The following is a 19,916-nucleotide window of genomic DNA, read 5'->3' as shown; positions in this document are numbered from 1 at the left end:
TTATTAGCACCATTACTCTTCAGCCATACTGCACCTTTTACTCCTTCCATCATTCACTTTTAATGGAAAACCACCATGAGTGTCGAGGCGATGTGGCACAGACCTGTCTGTGTGCGTGGGATTGTCTGTTACGCAGTTTTCATTAGTGTTCTCCCTTTGTCAGAGATAATGTTAAGAACATATTGGAGAGTAATGCCTTGATGAACAACCTTTTGAAATGACTCCCAGTGATGAGAATGAAAAAGGCGAAGAGTTGCTCATACATTCACTTGTGCCTGCCCAGGCCGGCATTAAGACATCGGCTCAGAAGCAAGAAACTAAAAAAAAAAACAAAAAACTAAAAAAACAAAAATGCATTGCAAGATTGACAGAAATTGCATTAAATCTGTTTAGCATATTTACTGTATATAACATTTGTAATGTAATATATATTTATATATATATAGTCAATTTTTGTTCATATATTTCTGCAATTCCTCAATAGCGTTTAGTTTCATAACACTGATTGAAAATACCCTGCAGCAGTTACTTTCATTAAGTACTGTAGGTGTGTGGGACAACCATAACAAAAACAGAGTTAACACACAAGTGCTTGATTGTCTCACTGAATGTCTTCAGTGTATTTGTAAAGAGTCATTCAGAGATGTTTGAGCTGCTGCTTCTTTCAGGGCTGTGCTAAGTACAATTAGGTTGAAGGAAAGGAAAGGAAAGAAGAGGAAAGGAAAGGAAAGGAAAGGAAAGGAAAGGAAAGGAAAGGAAAGGAAAGGAAAGAAGAGGAACGGAAAGGAAAGGAAAGGAAAGGAAAGGAAAGGAAAGGAAAGGAAAGGAAAGGAAAGGAAAGGAAAGGAAAGGTGCAGCAAGACCAGAGTGAGTGATCACCTGTAAATTTTGTTTTGTATTCCTTCCCTGCAACCCTGCCTTGAGGTCTCTCCATTGTTTGTCTTTGTGGGTGCAACAGAGACAAGGAGGGTGTGTATGTGCTTGTGTGTGCATGTGTGTGTATAAGTTTACATGTGCAAGTTTTCTACTGCCACTTCATTAGCTTGGAGCCATGAGGTAAATCCAAGAGGCTTTCATCAGTTCCTGTTGAGGGAAGTATGTCCGGTGCGGACCAGCGCCGTTTGCGAGGCCGTCGCTGCTCTTTCGCCGGAGGCTCTGTGGACTTTGTGCACGGAGGGCATGCTGTAGACGGAGGTGGTTGGTGAGGAAGAGGGGGAGGGGGAGGTGGGGGTGGCATCTCCTCCCTTTGCAGGTTGCTTGACTCTGCCCCAGCCCTGGAGAGGAGCTGTGTGCGATGGGCTCTGGAGCTGGCACGCGTGTGTGTCCGGTGAGGTTGGGTGGCCGTCGGGGTGAGGGCCAGGCATACGTCGCCCTCCGTGAGCTGACGGCATGGCAGGCCATACAGCTGCATGGTTTTCTGAGGAGAGCAAGAAGACCAGCCCCGGTCTTGCACAAAGAACGGGTACTCCACCAAGACCTGCAGTAACTCCTACACAAAACCACATGATGACATTTATTATCACAACAATATGAGTTTAGTGAACAGCAGAAAAAAAAGCTTAACTCATATGAGCTGAAGCAGTTAAGGTCAGGCAAATTAGGAGAAAGCGAACCTGAGTGTTGCGCTCTGTGAGGTGGACCTGCAGGTGGCTGAAGCCCTGTGTACTGCTGGGGGAAATCAGCAGCACCGTGCAGGTGCTGAGGTGGAACTCCGGGGATGTGTCCGCACTCCTCAGGAAGTCCTCCGTCCGCAGCTCCTCCACCCGCTTCAGTCGACCACTGCCCAGCTCAATCAGAGACCCCTTGGTGAAATGAGGTAGGAGTGCGGGGGGAGATGGGCGGAGGGCCGGGGATGAGGTGTGAGGATTGGACGGAGAAACCTCTCTCCCTCTGTCTCTGTTCCGTCGTCTCTCACGCTCACTGTCCCTCTCTTGGTCTTTGTCCTGGTGTAGCTGCTTCTCTTTCACTTTGACTCGTTCTCTGTCTCTCTGCAGGATCTTGTCCCTTTCTTGGTCTCTGTTCCGGTCTCTCTGTGATCGGTCATGGCTGTTAGGCAGACCCAGAGGTGAGTGTGGCAAGTTCCTCATATTGTGCTGCCTGGGTCCTGGCTCCCGGTGCAGACTATATGGAAATGTTCCTGAGGAGCTGTAGAGTGGGTAGGCCTGGGCTTGAGGGCTGGGATGGGAGATTGATCCCAAGGAATAGTAGAATTGGGCCTCAGTCGGTGTGGCCCCCAGGTGGTCCAATAGCCCGCTTCTGTCTGTCCTAGAGTCTGGTCCTAGGAGGTGGGAGCTGATGGAGAGTGAAGTGGAGCTGGTCTTCCCAGGCTGCTGTCTTTCCTGCAGAGAAGAATGTTGCTCAGGGTCCTCTTGAGCTTGAGAATCTGACAGAAACGTCCCTCCAGAATGAACAGGGGATGTTAGGTCCTCCTGCTGTCTCCGTCCCCCATTGGCATGCAAAGTGTGTGGGCTAATGTTCAACCTAGATCTACTGCTGTCATTCCCATATTCTCCTATGAGTAGAGGTCTTGAGGCTGAGGCAGTCCTGCTGCCTGGCTCATCTAAGCCATTAGGCCTCTTGCTCAAGTACCTGGATCTTACCTCAACTAGGTTGGGGTCTGAGGGGTACAGAGACTGGGGACTAAACAAGTATGAATGAGAGAAGAGAGATGGGCTATAGTCGCGCCGGCCACTGTTAATATAGGACCACATCTCTCGAGAACCGGCTGGCAAAGGAGTCTTAAAAGAGGAAGTGGAGGAAGAAGAATGGGGGGGTGGCAATGGCAGCCACCTGGAGTGGTGGGGCAGGGTTGAGGCAAGAGGATCATCTCTCCAAGCTGGAGACCCTGAGCTCCTCCTGTCACTAACCTGTCCTGGGAAAAGGGAGACAGGTGGAGAGTAACTCAGGGCCCATGGTAATGGCACAGGGAGGCTTGGTGCTGGAGCAGGGAGGGGTGGGGGACTATGTAGAGGATGGAGGTTTGGGTTACAGAGGACTCGGTCCCTGTCGCTGGCCTCCCTGCCTCCCTCTCCTCTACCAGTGCTGGGGCGACTCCGAAACGGCACGGGGGGTTTAAACTCATCCAGGGGAACGTGGTGTTCTGTAGATCCTTGCCGAGACTCCCTCTTCTTAGGAGGGAGGCACTCTTTGCTGCGGTCGGGGCTTGGATTCATGGGTGGGCTCCAGCAGCAGTGGGGGCCCCCTGTGTGTTAGTGTAGGCTAGGTCACATGGGCCTCACGGGAAAACGAGGGGCATGGACAGAGGGGAAGGCTGATACACAGCATCACTGTTGGGTCACTGTTGATGCTCTTCCACTGAAGCACCACTCACCTACAGAGACAGAGATAAGGTGGGGGAAAGGGAGAGACAGAAGCATGAGAGATTAAGTGTGAACATTGGGGAAGAACAGTCTGTTAGGTCCTGGCATCCGATGTAGATAAGACTTACATAGCTGTCAGTATGGTCAAACATGCAAACAAACATTCGCCTGTAACAGACAGATGGAGGGTAATCTACTACTCACTTGCTCTTCCAAAGTATTTTCAAGAGGTGAGAAACTCGTAGCTTTTTGATATCTTTCGCGTATTATTTATTACCTATGTGCACTGTGGTGGGACTGAGACTACCCAACTTATTCATTTCATTCAAACACATTACTCCCACATGCAGGCTAAAAATACATTTTGCAGCCAATGAAGTTCAGAAGCAGTGCAGTACGTGTGTGCAAATACACACATACACACTCGGAGCCCCCACAGCAGGAGAGTTTTCATCCCTGACTCTCGGGGGATGATTGGAATATGTAGATATGCTTTTCTACCACTTTCATGAACCACCCCCACGACACCCTCGGGTGCTCTCTGTATTCTACACAAGCTTACTACCAACACCCCCTCAACCCTTCTCTTTCAGACACACACACACAGACAACAACGGACAAACAAATACTCCCCTCAAGTGGCTGTAAACACTCCCCCAGTGATAGGAAAAGCTGGTCACTGCCCACCAAAAGCTGACAGAAACACTGTTGATATTACCACCAGTTGTTGTAGACACAGGCTATGTGTCCCTGCATGTTAATTAGGCATCACAGCATGTGTGTGTGTGTGTGTGTGGGGGGGGGGGGGATATGTGTGACAGTGTGCAGACATGTAAGCCATGTTGATCGGTTAAAACGTGTCATGTTTCGGTCTTGGAGGAAAATATGCGAGCGTGCTTTATTGTCTGGGTCTTCTGTGTGTGTTTGTGTTAGAGTCCTCAGATGTGTCAGAGATTTTACAGCCCTCTTTCATTCGGCGAGAAGTGCGGGGGAGCTCCACTAATTCTTCTCCAAATGTTTTAAATGAGCTCTCTTTTTGAAACGGCGAGCCGCGAGTCCAGCCGTTCCCTCCTCCACGAGCGTCGCTGCTCCAGCTGCTGCCACAGCCACTCAGCACCGCACTCACCCGCAAGTCTGTGAACTGTTAACCAACTCTCTGCCGCCTCACCATCCGCCACACAGTCACCATGGCAACTGGGTCCACACACATTGTATATATATATATATATATATATATATATATATGGATATAGAGGCACATATACATTCAGTTGGTTAGAGAGGTTAGATTGGGATACTGGGAACGCTGTTGCTCATCAAGTGACTTGGTCCAAAAACAGAAGAAGTGTTAGAGCGGAGCAAGCTGTTTGTGCATCTGAGTGGAAAACTGAAAACAGAGCGATGGGAGGAGGAGGATTCATTGTCCCAGACGTTGGCAGGATGGATGCAATAAGGCAGAACAGTGAAAATGATATGATGTACGACTATTAGGTCAATGAAAACGCGGCTGTTCTGATTTTACTGCAGGTCCAGCGTATGATACATGCAGCAACTGTGTTTAAGACTCAACTTTCAATGGATTCAACCATTTTTTTTTATTTTTCGTAAAGTAACAATAGGTTTGAGAGTATTTTATATAATGAAGATTTCAAGAGTATAATTTTAGCAAATCAACAATAGTATTTAGTTGGTTTAACTATGACACTTGAGTTCTGGCACTTTCTATTTCAATAGTTTGTGAAGTGCTTCTAAAACTTTATTGCAGTCTTTGAAGTCCTTCTAAAATAAAAAAAAATTGATATCAATTTTAAATTTAGAATCACAAACAGACTCCAGTTCTGGCAGGGCCTCGTTCAGACAGGAAATCTTCTGATTCAATGAAACAAAGAGAAAGATATTTGGATAAACCGCCGAGGGAAGTGTCCGAATTGAGCCAGGCACTGAGCTCTACCTCATCCAAACTCTGAGTAAGGGGAAATTCTTTCCAGAGTCCTCATATTCTCAGGAGACGATGGAGATAACATCCTCAAAAACAAAGGAGTGGCTTCAGTAAAACTCTGCAAAAAATATTTTGTCTAATTCAGTTAGGGAGTGGACCAGAACCCAGCAAAGCATCCCTAAAAACAAGCCTGAGATGTTTTCTGCAGTGACTCTGTATTTTCTAACAGGTCGGGGGTTAAATGTTGCTGATATGAAAAATGGGAGACACTTTTGTTTTAGTTTGTTACTAAAGTCAAGAATAATTCCAAACCCCCTCTTTTACAACAGATTTTAATTTAATTAAATAGTATAAATTTACAGCAAAAAGAGCTTTCAGAGTACTTCACGTGGAGACTTCACCAATTATTCACTGTATAATTGTGAAGACGGTAGAAAGATGAAAAAAAAAGACATTTTTAACAAAATACACAACAAAAAAGTTATTTATGTTCCTCAAAAAGTCCAACATGTTTTACTGTTGGAAATTTATATAAACAAGATGTCATTAATTTAACTATTTTTTACTTGTTTAGTAAATGCTACAAAAAAATTGAATATATGAACAGTAACCATAAAAACAAACAAACAAACAACTGAACGGTAACATTTGAAATTTCCTTGCAAGGAAATGTATCTTGCAGTATTATTTAGGTGACCCACAATATTTAAAAGGTCAAAGATGAAGATGCTGCAGAAAGCCCAGATTTTTTTAAAAAGATGCAAAACAAAACGAAAAAAATAAATAAATGATTGTTTCTGGTTAGCCTCAGATTACTCTCACACCAGCATCATCAAAACAGACCTAATATAAACTTGTGCAGAGTGCAAGAAAACAAAGAATGCGATTGTGCATGTGGAGGAGTTTCGAAAAGAAATGTCTCCTAACAGAGCACTCCTACACTGTGCAGACATGCACACGGAGCTGGAGCTGCTGGGCTTTTAATGCAACATTTCAATACATTGAAGGGGACAGATCACTTCCATCACGATCTTTTTACTTTCCCTCCAATTAAACGGTCCGAAAAGCCCGTTGTTTAGTCAGTTAAAAAACGATACAAGAATCCCAAAACTAATCGTGGTTTTGTAGAAAAAAATGGAGTCATCTTTTAAACGTCCTTTCAGTCAAATTGCAAATAAATTAAAATCTATATTTGCACTTCTCTACATCATCCCGCCTTTTCTCTTCGTGCATCTATCGGTTGAAGTGTCAAACATGCGTCCATACTCACGACCGCAAACCTCAGAACACACACAGGCACAATATCAGTGCCAAACTAGTTGAAGTTTTTCCTATCAATGAAACTTGTATTTAAAGATTTAGCAACAGAAAAGCAGACGACAGAGACAGACAGAGAGGGAGAGCGAGAGAGAGAGAGAGGGAGTGTTGGAACGATCAGGTGGATGAAGTTGGCAGCTGGTGTGATGAGATGCAAGACTGACCTTAGTGCGGGCTGAGGAGATGTCCCAGAGTTGGCAGCCATTCATATTCTAGTCACCCTCCAGACCCACCCCTCAGCTCCCTGCTGTGCTCCTTCACAGCACCAAGACGAGCTCCAACACCTGCAGAGATCAGCAGCCTCCAGCTACGCCCTGCCTCTGATCTCTGAACGCATGAAATAACACCAGCGAGCCCACCAAACTGAAGGGAAAAACTGAGAGTCTGCTATCCGTCTCTGTGTCTGTTGTGCTTGTGAGCATGTGTGTGTCAAGAGAGTGTTTGTGTGTGTGTATGCTTGTGTGTGCAAAGGGCTGAGGAAATGAGTAATATCTAGCAGTGAGAAACATGTCTGCTATGCAGAGCCACACAGGCAGACCAGTTGCTGCTGCCGCCCACTTGCTTTAATCACTGTGAGGGATACAAACCTGCATACACACACACACACACACACACACACACACACACACACACACACACACGCATATATAAGCACAGAAATATATGCACGGTCCAGGATGCAGACTATACTGATCATCTGTTCATGCCATTTGCTTACTTTACTCCTAACTTTTTCTTCTAACATGAAATATCATTAATCAATCAATGACTGAGCAATCAAATCATTAATCTAAGTGTGCAGTGACATTTTACAGAAGACGTGCTGACACATAAAAGAAACAGAGGGACAGAGGGGAGGCAGAAAGACAGTTGATGAGAGACAGGGAGGAACGTGGTAGGAGGCTCATCCTACACACACTCTCAGACTTAGGCTTTTGCTGCTGCCTATGACTCAAAACTAAACCTCACATCCATCAAGAACACACACACACACACACAGAGACACGCACGCTGCTCTTGTTCTTTTTTGTTTATCTGTAGTTTCATCTGAATTTGTGTTCTTTGTTCTCATCAAAGCACTTTGCGATGAACCTGCTCGTTAAAAGAGCCTTCATGAATACATTTGATTTGATTTTATTTGCATGCATGCACACACACAAGCTGGGACACACACTCGTACGAGTTTGTACGCAAACAGGAGCCCAGCAGGGGAGCTCTGAATGATTTGCTTCAGTGATTCAGTCGGTTCGGGTGGAGTGTGCTGGTATGGCTTGCCGGTGAGAGCCGGGGAGGGCTCATTCACGGCAAGGAACCGAGAGACGCGTCAGTGCGGAAACAAACCCAGGGTGGAGACGGGCTGGATGTAATGTTCTTTTACAACTTTGAACTCAATTTAAGCCGCCTCTTTAAAATCAGAGCAAAAAAATAGAGAACTTCACCAACCCGACCGTCTTACTATCAGTGCAACAGAAGGCTCATCAGAGCTGGAGGTTTGAAAGGCCAACGTGAAACATCCCCACAACAAGGCGACAACTGACAAAAACACGACCCCTGACATTTCGGTGAACGTTACTTTTATTTTTCGAATGAGTACTGATTATACACATGTCAGACGCTGAGGTTGTGTGGGCACAGACGCTGTCTGCTTCAGCAAATGCTTTATGTGGCCACATCACCGAAAGGTACTTAAATTAACAGTTCTGAAACATCTTGGTTTAAACCTAAACACTGAAGGGCCTCAAAGAAATAAATATCGACATTATCACATAGCAAAATAAATGCAATAAAATATGTAATAGTTCATACCAAAAAATCTCTTTAATTGTTTAAATAAAAACATTTTTTAAATTCCAATAAAAGACTGAGCAACAAAAACTAAGAGAAATAAACTAAATAAACAAGAGGAAATTAACTTGACTTTGTCAGAATGTGAAAAAGTTTCTGCAAACATATTTCAATAAAGATACTATACAGAAGATTACTTAAAAGATGTCTGTTACCTTGGCTATTTTATTTAAATAGTTTGATACATAATTATACAAAACAACTTGCCATTTTAATTACACATTTTTTTTTTTAGCATTTATACAACAAGGTTACAAATTAGTGAGAAATAACAGACATAAAACTACAGAAAAATAATTAAATTTATAGATTAGGTAATTGCTTTTCTCTAAGATTTAATATTTTGTCTGCCCTGAAATCACTCTGTGGTCCTGTCGCCGTTCATTTAACTGAGACTTTATTATAGTTTGACAAATATTATGTCACCAGTTGGTATTTGACTTGAATTTGCAAATGACAGTCGAGTCATTATGAAAGAGAAAGGAATAAAGTCTGGTTAATCACAAAGCATGTGCTACAATATAGAGATATAGAAATGACTTGCTTTACTCATACAAGCACACTCGGTTACTTAATATAAACTCACACAAACAAAAATGAACATGAGCAAAGCACACGAGATTCAGTCGGTTCGGGTGCTCCTGAGTCATACAGTGGCGTTTACTCTTCCTCCGTTTCTTCCATTTCGGTCTGTCTTGCTCTTTAGAGTTTGTAATCTGTCCATCTTATCGCTCGTACGCGCACACACACCGGTACACACGGAGATACACAAACAGGGTCAGGCCTCAACGAGAAAGGTCATATGAGTCAGACGGCATTCAACAAATGGTGGTGCAGGAAGTGTTAAAAATAAGCAAAGGCCTACACAGGTGAGGTTTCAGAGAACATTTTACTGTAAAACGTGGCTTTCAGTTTAAAGAAAATGTTCGTTTGCTTTGGTTTTTTTTTTGCCCCCCCTCTTTCTTTACTCTTTCTCATGTTTAGCCTTGTATTGGATGTCCGATCACGTTTCAGGCTGTGTGTTTGTTGTTGTTGATTGTTATTGTTGTGGTGTTTCAGGCTCTGGTTCGATTCTTGTTGTTGTTGACTATTGTTGTCTTNGGATCTATGATGGATGTCTGATGCAGCAGAAATTTGTTGCTGAATGTAACAGATCTGAACAGAGGGAAGAGTAGATGAGAGGATGGCTGGATGAGGACAAAGCAGGCAGATGGACAGATACTGTAGATAGAGAGATAACAAATTTAGAGTTCCTCATTTAGAGGTGGAGAGATGAAGCAACGCGGAGGGGGCAAGGGGGGAAGGGGGGGTACTACGGCGGTGGCTAAAGCCACAAGAAGCCAGGCTAAGCTGATAAAAGGACAGAGTGATACAGGCACTAGCTGATTGGGCAACATGCCAGGTCAGCCTTCAGAGCCCTGACCCATTCTTCAGCAGGATGAGCCAGCAGCAACAGGCTCAGTCACAACGAAGATGGGCTTACAGTCGGTTCAGGACTTACTATTAACATCCCGCTCTTCCCTGAAACACACGGACAAACATGTGCACAGGTTGTTTGTGCTGCGTCTTCACGGGCAAGCAAAAACAGTCACCGTAGCGCAGAAACTTCCCGAACATCTGATCGGTAGTACATTTAGAGTGCTTAGGAGTGAGATAGACGGTGCGTGCTGTCGGTTAATACAAATAAACACAGCTTCCAGACAAAGTAACAGACAGCGCAGAACTTTGCAAAATTGCAAAGCAAACAGGAAACTCTCCGGCAGCGTGACGTGATTCAGACGCGGCGGTGAGGCCTGTAATGTATTGCTGGGTTAATCCCTGTGAATCCTAACTGGTACGGCCTAAGGCAGGCTTAGTATAGTTCTGAGAGGAAATCCCCCTGCGTAGTGGTGCAGGCCATTAGCCCCTGGAGTATAAATAGGGCAGCTATGGCTCCTTAAGCTGGCTTTTACGCAATATCAGTTAAAAATATGACTTGACTAATTACATGCAGGTCAGCCAGTCAGCAGAAGCAAAAAATTCCTCCACCTCGTTTTCCTTTTTCCTCTGTCCAGAGTAGGCTGCGTTCCTGCCTCTCCTTCTATGCTTCTCGAAACGGGTCAGCGTGAAACATGTGCAACTCTTTGTAGGTGTTTCAGTGTCTGATATTTTCAATCGCGGGTGTTATGGTGTTGTCATTTATTGACATTTAGGTGTCTTCTGATGGGAGTTTCGTTTTTGCATATTTTTCCACTGTCTCACCCTGATAATTTGCCTCCCATGCAGCATCTGAAACAACCATAATTAAAAGCCACAAGGAACTGAATTTAGTGTCTGCTTGCAGTTATCATTTGCATCACAAAGATGTAAAACAAACCCGGTGAACTTAAATGAGCTCCTTTAGCTTAAGCGACAGTAATTACTATAAAACAGCAGTGATGTCACACACCGCTGATGCGTAGTCATGATTTTCTATTTTGACTCGTGCAGCTCTTTCCTAAATTAGTTTTCCAAATGTTTGCATGCATTGCCTCACTGTGCTGGGTGGGGGGGGGGAGTTCCTCTGTCAAATGTTTAGACATAATGAACCCAACTCAGAGTCTCTGTAGCGTGCAGCACTCCCATGCAGGTCACTAGCTTACAAGCAAGGTGAAAACTGTCGAAAAGAGGGTTGAAACAGCTTGAAAGAGCGTGTGGGTGGACAAGTGTGAGTATGAAAAAAAAAAAGAGAGAGGGGGTGAGGGGGAACTACTTTTCATTCAAAATATTTTTTTTGTTTTTGGTGCTGACTGTCCCCCTGGTGAGTGCCAGTCAAACGAGCTTTTTGCGTTTTCTCTGTTTCAGCAGCAAAATGTCAGCAAGCTGTAAGCAATCTTGACATCTCCATGGAGAGAACATGGCTAGGTCTCTCACTGGCAGCTTAAGTGGCATTCATATTCAGAGACACTGTCTAGACTGGCTGTACAGAAATTGTCTTGAGTACCTTTATCACTGCCTGTATTCAAGGCAACATTGCTATACACTGCCATTATTGGTATTGCTGTTGCTCTACAACCCCTCCCACACCAACTCCCAGCCACACACGGTCACAGTCACTTACTCAACACAATGCTTATGCTGCTCGTAATTAGAAGGTGCTGCAAGTTATATGGAAATATCACCGAGTGGGCGGAAAATAAAATAAAAAAATAAAATAAATTAACACACAGTGAGACACAATTCTGCTTAGAACTGAACCGTTATCATTCATCTATTTCCTCACCTCTGAATATAGTTCCAAAAATAAGACCGATTAATTCATAGCCAGATGTTTGGCTGAAAGAAAGAATAAAATAAATCACAAGGGCAGATCAGATGGTATGCATCCAGCTTTCAGGACAGGCCTTCAGAGCTCTATTGATGGAAAAGGCAGCAGGATGTCTCAGGTGTTACACTCTCCGCACAGTGATACCCAAACCAATGCTGCGCAGTCTGTTGTGTTTGTGCACACGTCTGTCTGTGTGAGGGAGCAAACCTACTGCATCGACTTCAGCAGGGAGAAAAAGGCTGGCCTGGCTGAGAAACTGTGGGTGTAAATGGTGGGCGGCCAGGGTTTAAAGGTCGCTGACCCCTATTGTAGATGAAGTGTGGAGGAGGAGGAGAACATGCCGCTCGATCACACACAAAAGTCAAGGCCAAGGAAAACGATCCGAGCAAAAAAAGCAGAGTTGAGTGTGTGGTCGGATAACTGACAGAGCACATACCCGTGTTTTCATACGCACATTTAAAAATATACACATTTGTTTACCTCACACATACGATGAGCGGATTTGAGTGTAAATGGCTCCCATGAATCCTCCCTCCTCTCATGAGAAAACTTGAACGACAGGTGTGTCTGTCACCTTTAAGTAGTCTGGCACAGTGTCGGCTGTGTTCAAACACCGGCTTCTGTTTGGGATTATTCATCACACTCCTGGCTGCTTGGCTAAGCTCCCGAAGCCAATGCTCAAAGCATTTTAACTGGGAGGAGCTCTGATCTGGGACGAGTGGACAGACGGGTCTTTTTGAATGATTACAAAATGACAGCAGTATCTTAAAAAAAAAAGAAGAAAGAAATAAAAAGGAAAATGTGCAGCATCTTTTAATTATTAATTCTGAATGTAAAATAAACTAGTTCTGGTAATTAATTATTATGCTGGATGCATGAGTTATAGTCCCAGTAAATTATATCACTACTCTTTAAACAGGTGCTGGATATGTTATTACTTACTGTAATCTTTGTCCTCAAATGCAGAAACAGCACTACAAAGAGTCAAACAAGAAGTACATATTTTACACAAAGACATAACTACATGGTTTCAACCTATTGGTTTTACTTTCATGTGGCTTTTTTGTTTGTGACGTTGGTACGTCTGTACTTTCTTGAACAAGACAAAGCAGTTGCCTTTGCAGAAGTCTGCTGAGATTGCTTTTGAACGCACATATCCAAGTAAAAAAGGTTTTCAAACGTCTAAAAATGTGCTTTACAAGCAGCCAGCGACAACTCACATACACTGAGAGGTGCATGACGTTTTGGCAAAAGACAGTTTGATGACATTTTTTTCGCTATGTGCCGCAAAACTGTCCTGCAGAATCCGTCTCTGATCACATTCTGGTGCCGGGCTAAACTGCTCTCTTCATTGATATAACTCCTATAAATCCTGTTTTCATTATCTCTACAACAAACATATGCTGCTGCTCACTACAACAAAAGGAATTGTCTCAATCTCAAGGGATCTCCGCTCGACATGTTTTATATTAGATGTATTCGCTAAGCTGTTCTCTTCGCCGTCACACTTATTGTTTTTGCAGCAACACCTGACAAGACAGGGAAAAAAAAATCCAACAGTGATAGTGTCGTTTATTTAGGCATGTCAACAATGATGAGTTTTAACACGGGAGCCGTAAACTTAGATTTTAATAGAAGAGTTACAGCAAATGACTTAAGTTGATCAGAGCAATCAAATTTCTTTTGCAATGAACCATCGTCCTCTGTTGAGAGGAGACTCTTGAAGGGTGACAATGTATCCATTCAAAGGACATGGTGGAGGCATGCTTTGGTAAGTATGAGGTGTGCTGTGTGTTCTTTACCTCTGCAGTAACCAAGTTTTAATCCTGTTTAATCCCTGCAGGAGTTTGTGAGACAAATAATTACTATAATGCCACCAAAACGAAACATGAGGATTTATATATCGTAAAAAAAAAGTATTTCAGTCCTAAACTAAAGGTTCAGAGCCTTGTAACAGTCAGTAGTAAGGTTAACTCAAGTTGTTTTGTTGACCACTTTTAATATTCCTAATTAAACAAGGCATGGAACCAGCTGATGTGATAGCAGAACAATTTACAGAAATATTTGTGCACATGTAAAAAAAACAAAAAAAAAGATGGGACTTCCTGCTCTGAGAGTGGATGACATGCCAGACAGGCAAAGACATGCAAGCGTTCGCTCGAACTCTAGGTGTGACTACGAGTGACAAAGAGAGAGATTATCCCTCGCATAATTTGCAGTGGAGTGGCGAATGCTTCGCGGTACTTTCTAAAGGAGGAGTGAACACGCTGTTCATAAATGGTTGTAAAGGGTTACCGAAGTTCAAATGGTTGCCTAACTATGAGCTCTAACAAAGTCAAAGATTCGTTTCGAGCCGCCGTTTGGCATGCAGCCCTGAAAACCCAGGATACGTAAAGAACACATGCATAGATTCATGTAATCATGCAAATGCGTGTAGTCCCAGCGTGAATGTACACATCACTCTGCAAGTTTTCCCTTTCTTTGTCTTTCACTTTCAGCCTCCCCATCCCACCCACTCTTGGTCTCCCTCTTCGTCTTTCCCTCTCACTCATCTGGGTGGCTGTTTGAGAGAGCACACACTCAGCGTGGGTGAGAGTGCTAGAGTAGAGTATATGGCTGCTAACACAAGACGCAGGGTGTGTGTGTGTGTGTGTATGTCTGTCTGTCTGTGTGGTGCTGTAGGTGGAGAGGCACAGCAGGGCGTGAAGGAGCGCTGTGATAATGACAGGCCATGCATTATATAACATGCAGATTGCATAAGAAAAAAAAAAGAATATTTTAGGTCCAGATATTGAGGATGTATAAGTAATACTGTCTTCATGTGGGTGAACGAACTGCGTGCGCCTTTAAATACATAGATGTGTGTTTGCAACGAAATGTTCACAAATGTGCTCATTTATGTGGTTTCTTTCGAGGAGTGCGTGGGTGTGAGTAAACTAAAGTGTATTTTGTGTTTGTAAGAAGGGGGCATGAATGTTTTCAGATTTCTCCCATAGCTATCTGCATATCAAAACAAGTATGTGGGAATGTTGGCGCTTCTTTATAAGGGTGTCTTTACTGCAGGCTCCCACTCATTATCACTTTTAGACTTCAGAGAGATCCACTTGAAAAAGGCCCGATTCTCCATGGTGGGTAAAAAAAAAAAAGAGTAACTTCTCGTTTCGATGATTTTTTTTTTGCTCGAGGTTGCGCAGAAAGAAGAAACTCTCGTCGTCGGATGGCACAAATTTCATCAGTCTACCTCTCTCACAAGGTTATGGTCCTACAGGAGCTGTTGTGTGGAGTCACAGAAGTGAGGCAGCGCAGATACAGTCTCCGTGTGCTGCTGCCTCACTCCATGCATGAGTGTGCCCCTGTAAAAATAGACCTCTTAAAGGGCCAGCAGCCACTCAACCTTCTCCTACAAGAGGCCTGTTCTTCTCAAGGGGAAGGACACAAGAAACATTGTGGTGGGTTTTTCATTTGGACATGCAGTAAGTTTCTGTCCCCTCCAAACACACAGAACCATTTTAACTCCTCAGTTATATTTAACACCATCCAAGAGGGTGCATCTTTCATTAGAGGTATAACACCAAGCCTTATAATTAAACTAAATAAACAAAAAAATATAAATATCGGCGCTTTGGAACCTTTAGAATACAACTATTTGGCTCAATTTTGCCAAACAGTTAAGGAAATCTTTGTCTCAACATTCAGGACAAAAAATGTCAGAATTAAACATGCTGTGCTCTGAAAATAGGCATTAGTAGAAGCAATGGCTGAGAGACGTAAGACTTCCTGTAGACTCCAGCAGATCATCCTCATAATTGAAATTAAGTGAATTAAGTCAGCAGGGACACATGTTGTATGTCTCGTTTGAAAGACGTCTGAGAAGCCGAGGACTGTGAGGAGCTGTTAAACTCTCCTATATGCAGCATATGGTTTTCTGCTGCAGCAGAAGGACAGCGCTGCCTGGAGCAGAAATAGACATACAGAAATCATAATTGTGCTCGCTGGTGTAGAGTGTCTCCATTAAGAATAGCAAAACACTAGGGGGAGATTTGCGAGGCGACAGTTTGGTCCTTTCAGAGTCAAAGAAATGTCGAGTCTTTAAATTATAAAGTTCATCGAATAAATAAAAGGCGGCACCAGGACGTTCCTTCGTTAAATGCTTTCTCATGTTTCCCCGTGCACTGGATACATATCAAGTTAGACTACAGATGCCCGATGCACCTGCACACCCGTACATCCTCCCTTTAGTGGCATGAGATCTTTCGGAGACTTGTCCCCAACATCTGCACATCTTACTCTCCTCCTCCCCCTCCTCTCCACTCTCACTCTCTCCAAATCTTTGCCCCAAATGGACTAACCCCACCCTCGCCAATCGCATCCCCATCCTTCCCGATTTAAACGGGCTCCTCGCGGGCCCCTGGCTATCCCTGGACCAGGGCTATTTAAGCCCACTGCTCTAATTCTGAAAGCCCTGATCTGCCGTCAGGCTGCAAGATAAACCTCCACCTCTCTGTCTTTCTCACACACTCTCACTCACTGATATTGCCTGTTTGCACACACACACACGTACACACACAGAGACTTGCAAGAGTCTGTGCAACAAAGTCATTCACACACACTCAAACAATTCAAGCATATTGTCTCTCCACTGTAAGCTGACCTCACTCCTTCAGAAGGCTATGTGCCTACAATAAGTCCTAAAGCAATCTTCTCACAGCATTCAATCACACGTTCTGTTTATCCTGTCAGTCAAAGTTGCCAACACACCTGTGTTCCTCTCTCCTTCACACACCCACCTACACGCACACACTGAGAGGAGGAAGAGCTGTGGTCACATACCTTGCTGGGTGCCTTTGCGTAGCTCATATCTGAGAGTTCTCTCATTGGATCAGGCAGCAGCTGGCACGCAGGAATATCCAGTTTTGACACTGAGAGTCTCTTCCTTCTCTCTACTGCTCAGCCTTCCCTCCCTTCATCCTATTTCTTCCTCTCCTCCTTCTCACTCTCTAAACGCCTCTTTGCTCTCTCTCTCTCTCTCTCTCTCATGTATCTCCCTCTGAGCGCGCTCTGTTTCTCTTTTCAGCTCGCCTGATTTCTCCAACCCCCTTCTTCTCTCCTTCCGTCTAACTGCCACGCACCTTTTATCTCACTCTTACAACTTCAGCCTGCTCTCATCCCTCTTGGTGCGCCTCTCTCCGACACACCAGGACACCTGATAACTTTTTTCTTCCCCCTGCCTAATATGCTCTGTGTCTCTCCTTGCCTTGCCGGGAGTGTATAATTAGACAGAGCTCAGTGGTAATACAGTCAGGCTCATTGTGGGAGCCTTAGCATTGCTGCTCATGTTTGGCTGACAGCCCAGCGGCTTCACTCATTAACCTCCCTCGAGCTGCAGATTGGATCGGCCCACAGCCCCGTGCTATTTGCTGCAACACCTCAGCCTCTTTAGCTCGTCAGCCAATCACAGTCCGCAGGGGGAATGATGGGAAAGGTGTGCTTGCCGGGCTCTGCAGGTGAGGGAGCTAAACACAATCACAGAGTATTGTCACGCCAGTGAATCAGTGTAACACCAGCTGGTCAAATCTGACACACTGAGGTTTTCATCACAGTCATAAAGAAGTCACTTCTCTTTTTAGCCTAATCATTTGGTCATGATCTGTGTGCTGTGGAATCATGTGCTTTTCTTTGAGGCATGAAAAACCACAAAACGACCACTCACACATCTTATTGTGAAATGACTGAGAGGTATGGGAATGTCCTGTGTAATGTAGCAGTAAGTCATATGCTCTCTTAGTTTACTGTATTTCATGCCTCAGTACTCAGCACATATGACCTGATTTAAACCACAGCAGGGAGGCTTCCTTTAAAACATCATATTCTAAAATATACATAATATACATTTCTAGCACAATATTTTGATTTAAACAAACTCTTTGACAATCCCACCTTTCCTCTAAACTCCCTTTAAGTAAGTCTAAAAGATGTTAAAGCATCATATTTTCCACTAATGGAAAAAAAAAGTTGTTCCACCTCTTCACTGAATCTAAATTAAAACATGCAAAACAGTTTCTCTGAGGCATACAAAGCAGCTGTCTAGAAACTCAACAATTCATGACTAAATAATTTTATTTAAATGTAAAAGAAATACATTTATGAATAGCTGATGTATAAATGTTTACCATTATTCAATATGAAAGACTCAGCAGTTAGCAAGTCATAATGTCAATGTCAGTTTTATTTCTATAGCACAATAAAAGCAACAAACATGGACCAAAGTTTTTTTTTAATTTGTTTTTTTTTATTTTACAGTTTAGTCAAATGAAAGGTTAAAATAAAACTGTAAAATGCAAAATTTTATGAGTCATTAAAAAACAAGTAAAAGCAAAACAGAGTACAGAAACACAACATTGAAGTCCTACGTTTATGTCCAAAGTTACTGAAGCCAAAAACTGATTACAAAAAGGAATTTAACATGCAACCCTGACAGAAAATACATATGAACGAAACATAGAAGTGCATTGTTCACTTTAAAAACAACAGTATGCTGTTGCCAAAAAGCAAAAGGAAGGTAATAATGGTTTTGCCCTTGTCTGTGTGCACAGCTGTGCAGGTGTTTGCTTGTTTTTCCTTCATTTGTTGGCAAAATATCCCATGAACCTCATCTTTTATGGGAACTTTCAGGAAGCAGTGGTAGAATGTACATCATTAATACTTGGAGTCAGTTCAACTCAAGATGGCTGCAGCAGCTAAGTGACTTTAGCAAACACACAAAACAGCTGTAACTTGGTCAGTTTTACAGATATGGAGATCGAATTTGGTGTGGCAGTAGCTGAGAGTCATCCCTATCCCGAAATGTTGGCACGATCTGTTGGAGTCAACTCTGTCTGTCAGCAAAATATCTCATTGGGTGGATTTTAATGAAACTCAGGAAGTAATCGTAGGATGGACATCTACAGCTGATTGACCTTCGTAGTCAACTCAATCCAAGATGGCAGCCACAGCTAATCGACCTCAGCACACACAAAAATGGCTCTACCTCAGTCAGTTTTACAGATATTAGGCTAACATTTACTGTAGTAGTAGCTGAGTCATTCCCTCCGACCACTAACAGATCAGATCGGACATAACATCATTTTCCAGGTTCGAGCAAAATGGCTTTAACTCCAACATTACTCAACATTGGGTGATTTCAGTTTAAAGTTCTGTCATAAAAGGCAGCGGGCGATAGGCAGCCCTTTAAGGAATCTAGGCCTTCAATTGCAAATGTTAAAGGCATTGATTTTAGTCAAACATTTGCGCAACTATCATCTATATATATTTAATATAAATGCTCAAAGAGATTTGTTTGTGTCAACTGAAGATCTCCACTGAACATAAAGAGCTGAGTATTTCAGCAAAGGTCTCTGGTGATTTTGTGTCGAGCCAGCATTATCTTCTGAAAGTTTCTGTTTGACTGGAGCTCAGGAGTGGGAGGGAGATTGTGATCAAACAAGCAGAGAAGAGTGGGAGGGAGTGACTACAGCATTAATCGAGAGATCACATGGTGCGCGCGTGTGTCTCTCTCTGCATGTGTTCATATTCGTGCATGTCTCCTTTGCTCTTGTGATCATTAGGCACTGCGCCGCCAAAAAGTCTTTAGTATCATTTCCCCTCTCCTTCTCTCTCTCCCATTCTCACTTCTGCATTCACACTACAACATCCTTTAAAGATGCATGTAAATAGAAGTGGGAAAAAACATTACTCGTATCGCTGAGTAAACACAAAAAAAAAAAAAAAAGGGTTATGCAAAAAGAACAACCCCGTTTCTACTCGATCTTTGAATTTTTCATTCTAAAGCTGTGTTTCTGATGCTGATTCAGTCTGGCAGCAATGACAAATCACTTTACCAGCACAGAAACGTGTACAGTAGTCATCACTGAAACTAATTACAGTGCCAGAAGATTTTGTAACATCCCAGTTGAGCTTGTGAACAAAAATGATAAAACGAAGAGGTGCCGATGGAAAGTCAGTCGGTGCGTATGATGCAAGACGCTTCAAAGTGATCACACCTAAAAGGGCCGAGCGCAAATAGACCGATGTGGGGCTGCCACGCCGTTAAACTCAGCCTGACAACTCGATAAAACCCAGCAGGTGTGTCAGGACCAAAACATGACCCCGCTGACCCTTAAATGGAGGGTCTTCAGGAAATTTAGCATGTCGCCATACTCCTGTTTCTGCG

General features: G+C 43.4%; 1 protein-coding gene across 2 annotated transcripts; it reads right to left on the bottom strand.

Annotated features, from left to right (window-relative positions):
* Window positions 1–371: 371 nt before the first annotated feature.
* Window positions 372–17,016, bottom strand: zmp:0000000926 (ataxin-1-like). 2 transcript variants are annotated; one of them, XM_017409391.3, is made up of 3 exons: window positions 16,538–17,016; window positions 1,614–3,331; window positions 372–1,489 (listed from the first exon to the last, which is right to left on the bottom strand). In XM_017409391.3, exons 2-3 carry the CDS (start codon window positions 3,171–3,173, stop codon window positions 1,025–1,027), a joined length of 2,025 nt encoding a protein of 674 aa, XP_017264880.1. In that variant the 5' UTR covers window positions 3,174–3,331; window positions 16,538–17,016; the 3' UTR covers window positions 372–1,024. The 2 variants fall into 2 exon arrangements, with proteins under 2 accessions (XP_017264880.1, XP_017264881.1); XM_017409392.3 differs by lacking the exon at window positions 16,538–17,016 and adding an exon at window positions 6,741–7,107.
* Window positions 17,017–19,916: the final 2,900 nt, after the last annotated feature.

Source organism: Kryptolebias marmoratus, linkage group LG8 (genome assembly GCF_001649575.2).
Source record: "Kryptolebias marmoratus isolate JLee-2015 linkage group LG8, ASM164957v2, whole genome shotgun sequence".
Classification (NCBI taxonomy): domain Eukaryota; kingdom Metazoa; phylum Chordata; class Actinopteri; order Cyprinodontiformes; family Rivulidae; genus Kryptolebias; species Kryptolebias marmoratus.
Note: the sequence above shows the minus strand (reverse complement) of the source record. Positions and strands in the feature narration are given on the sequence as shown.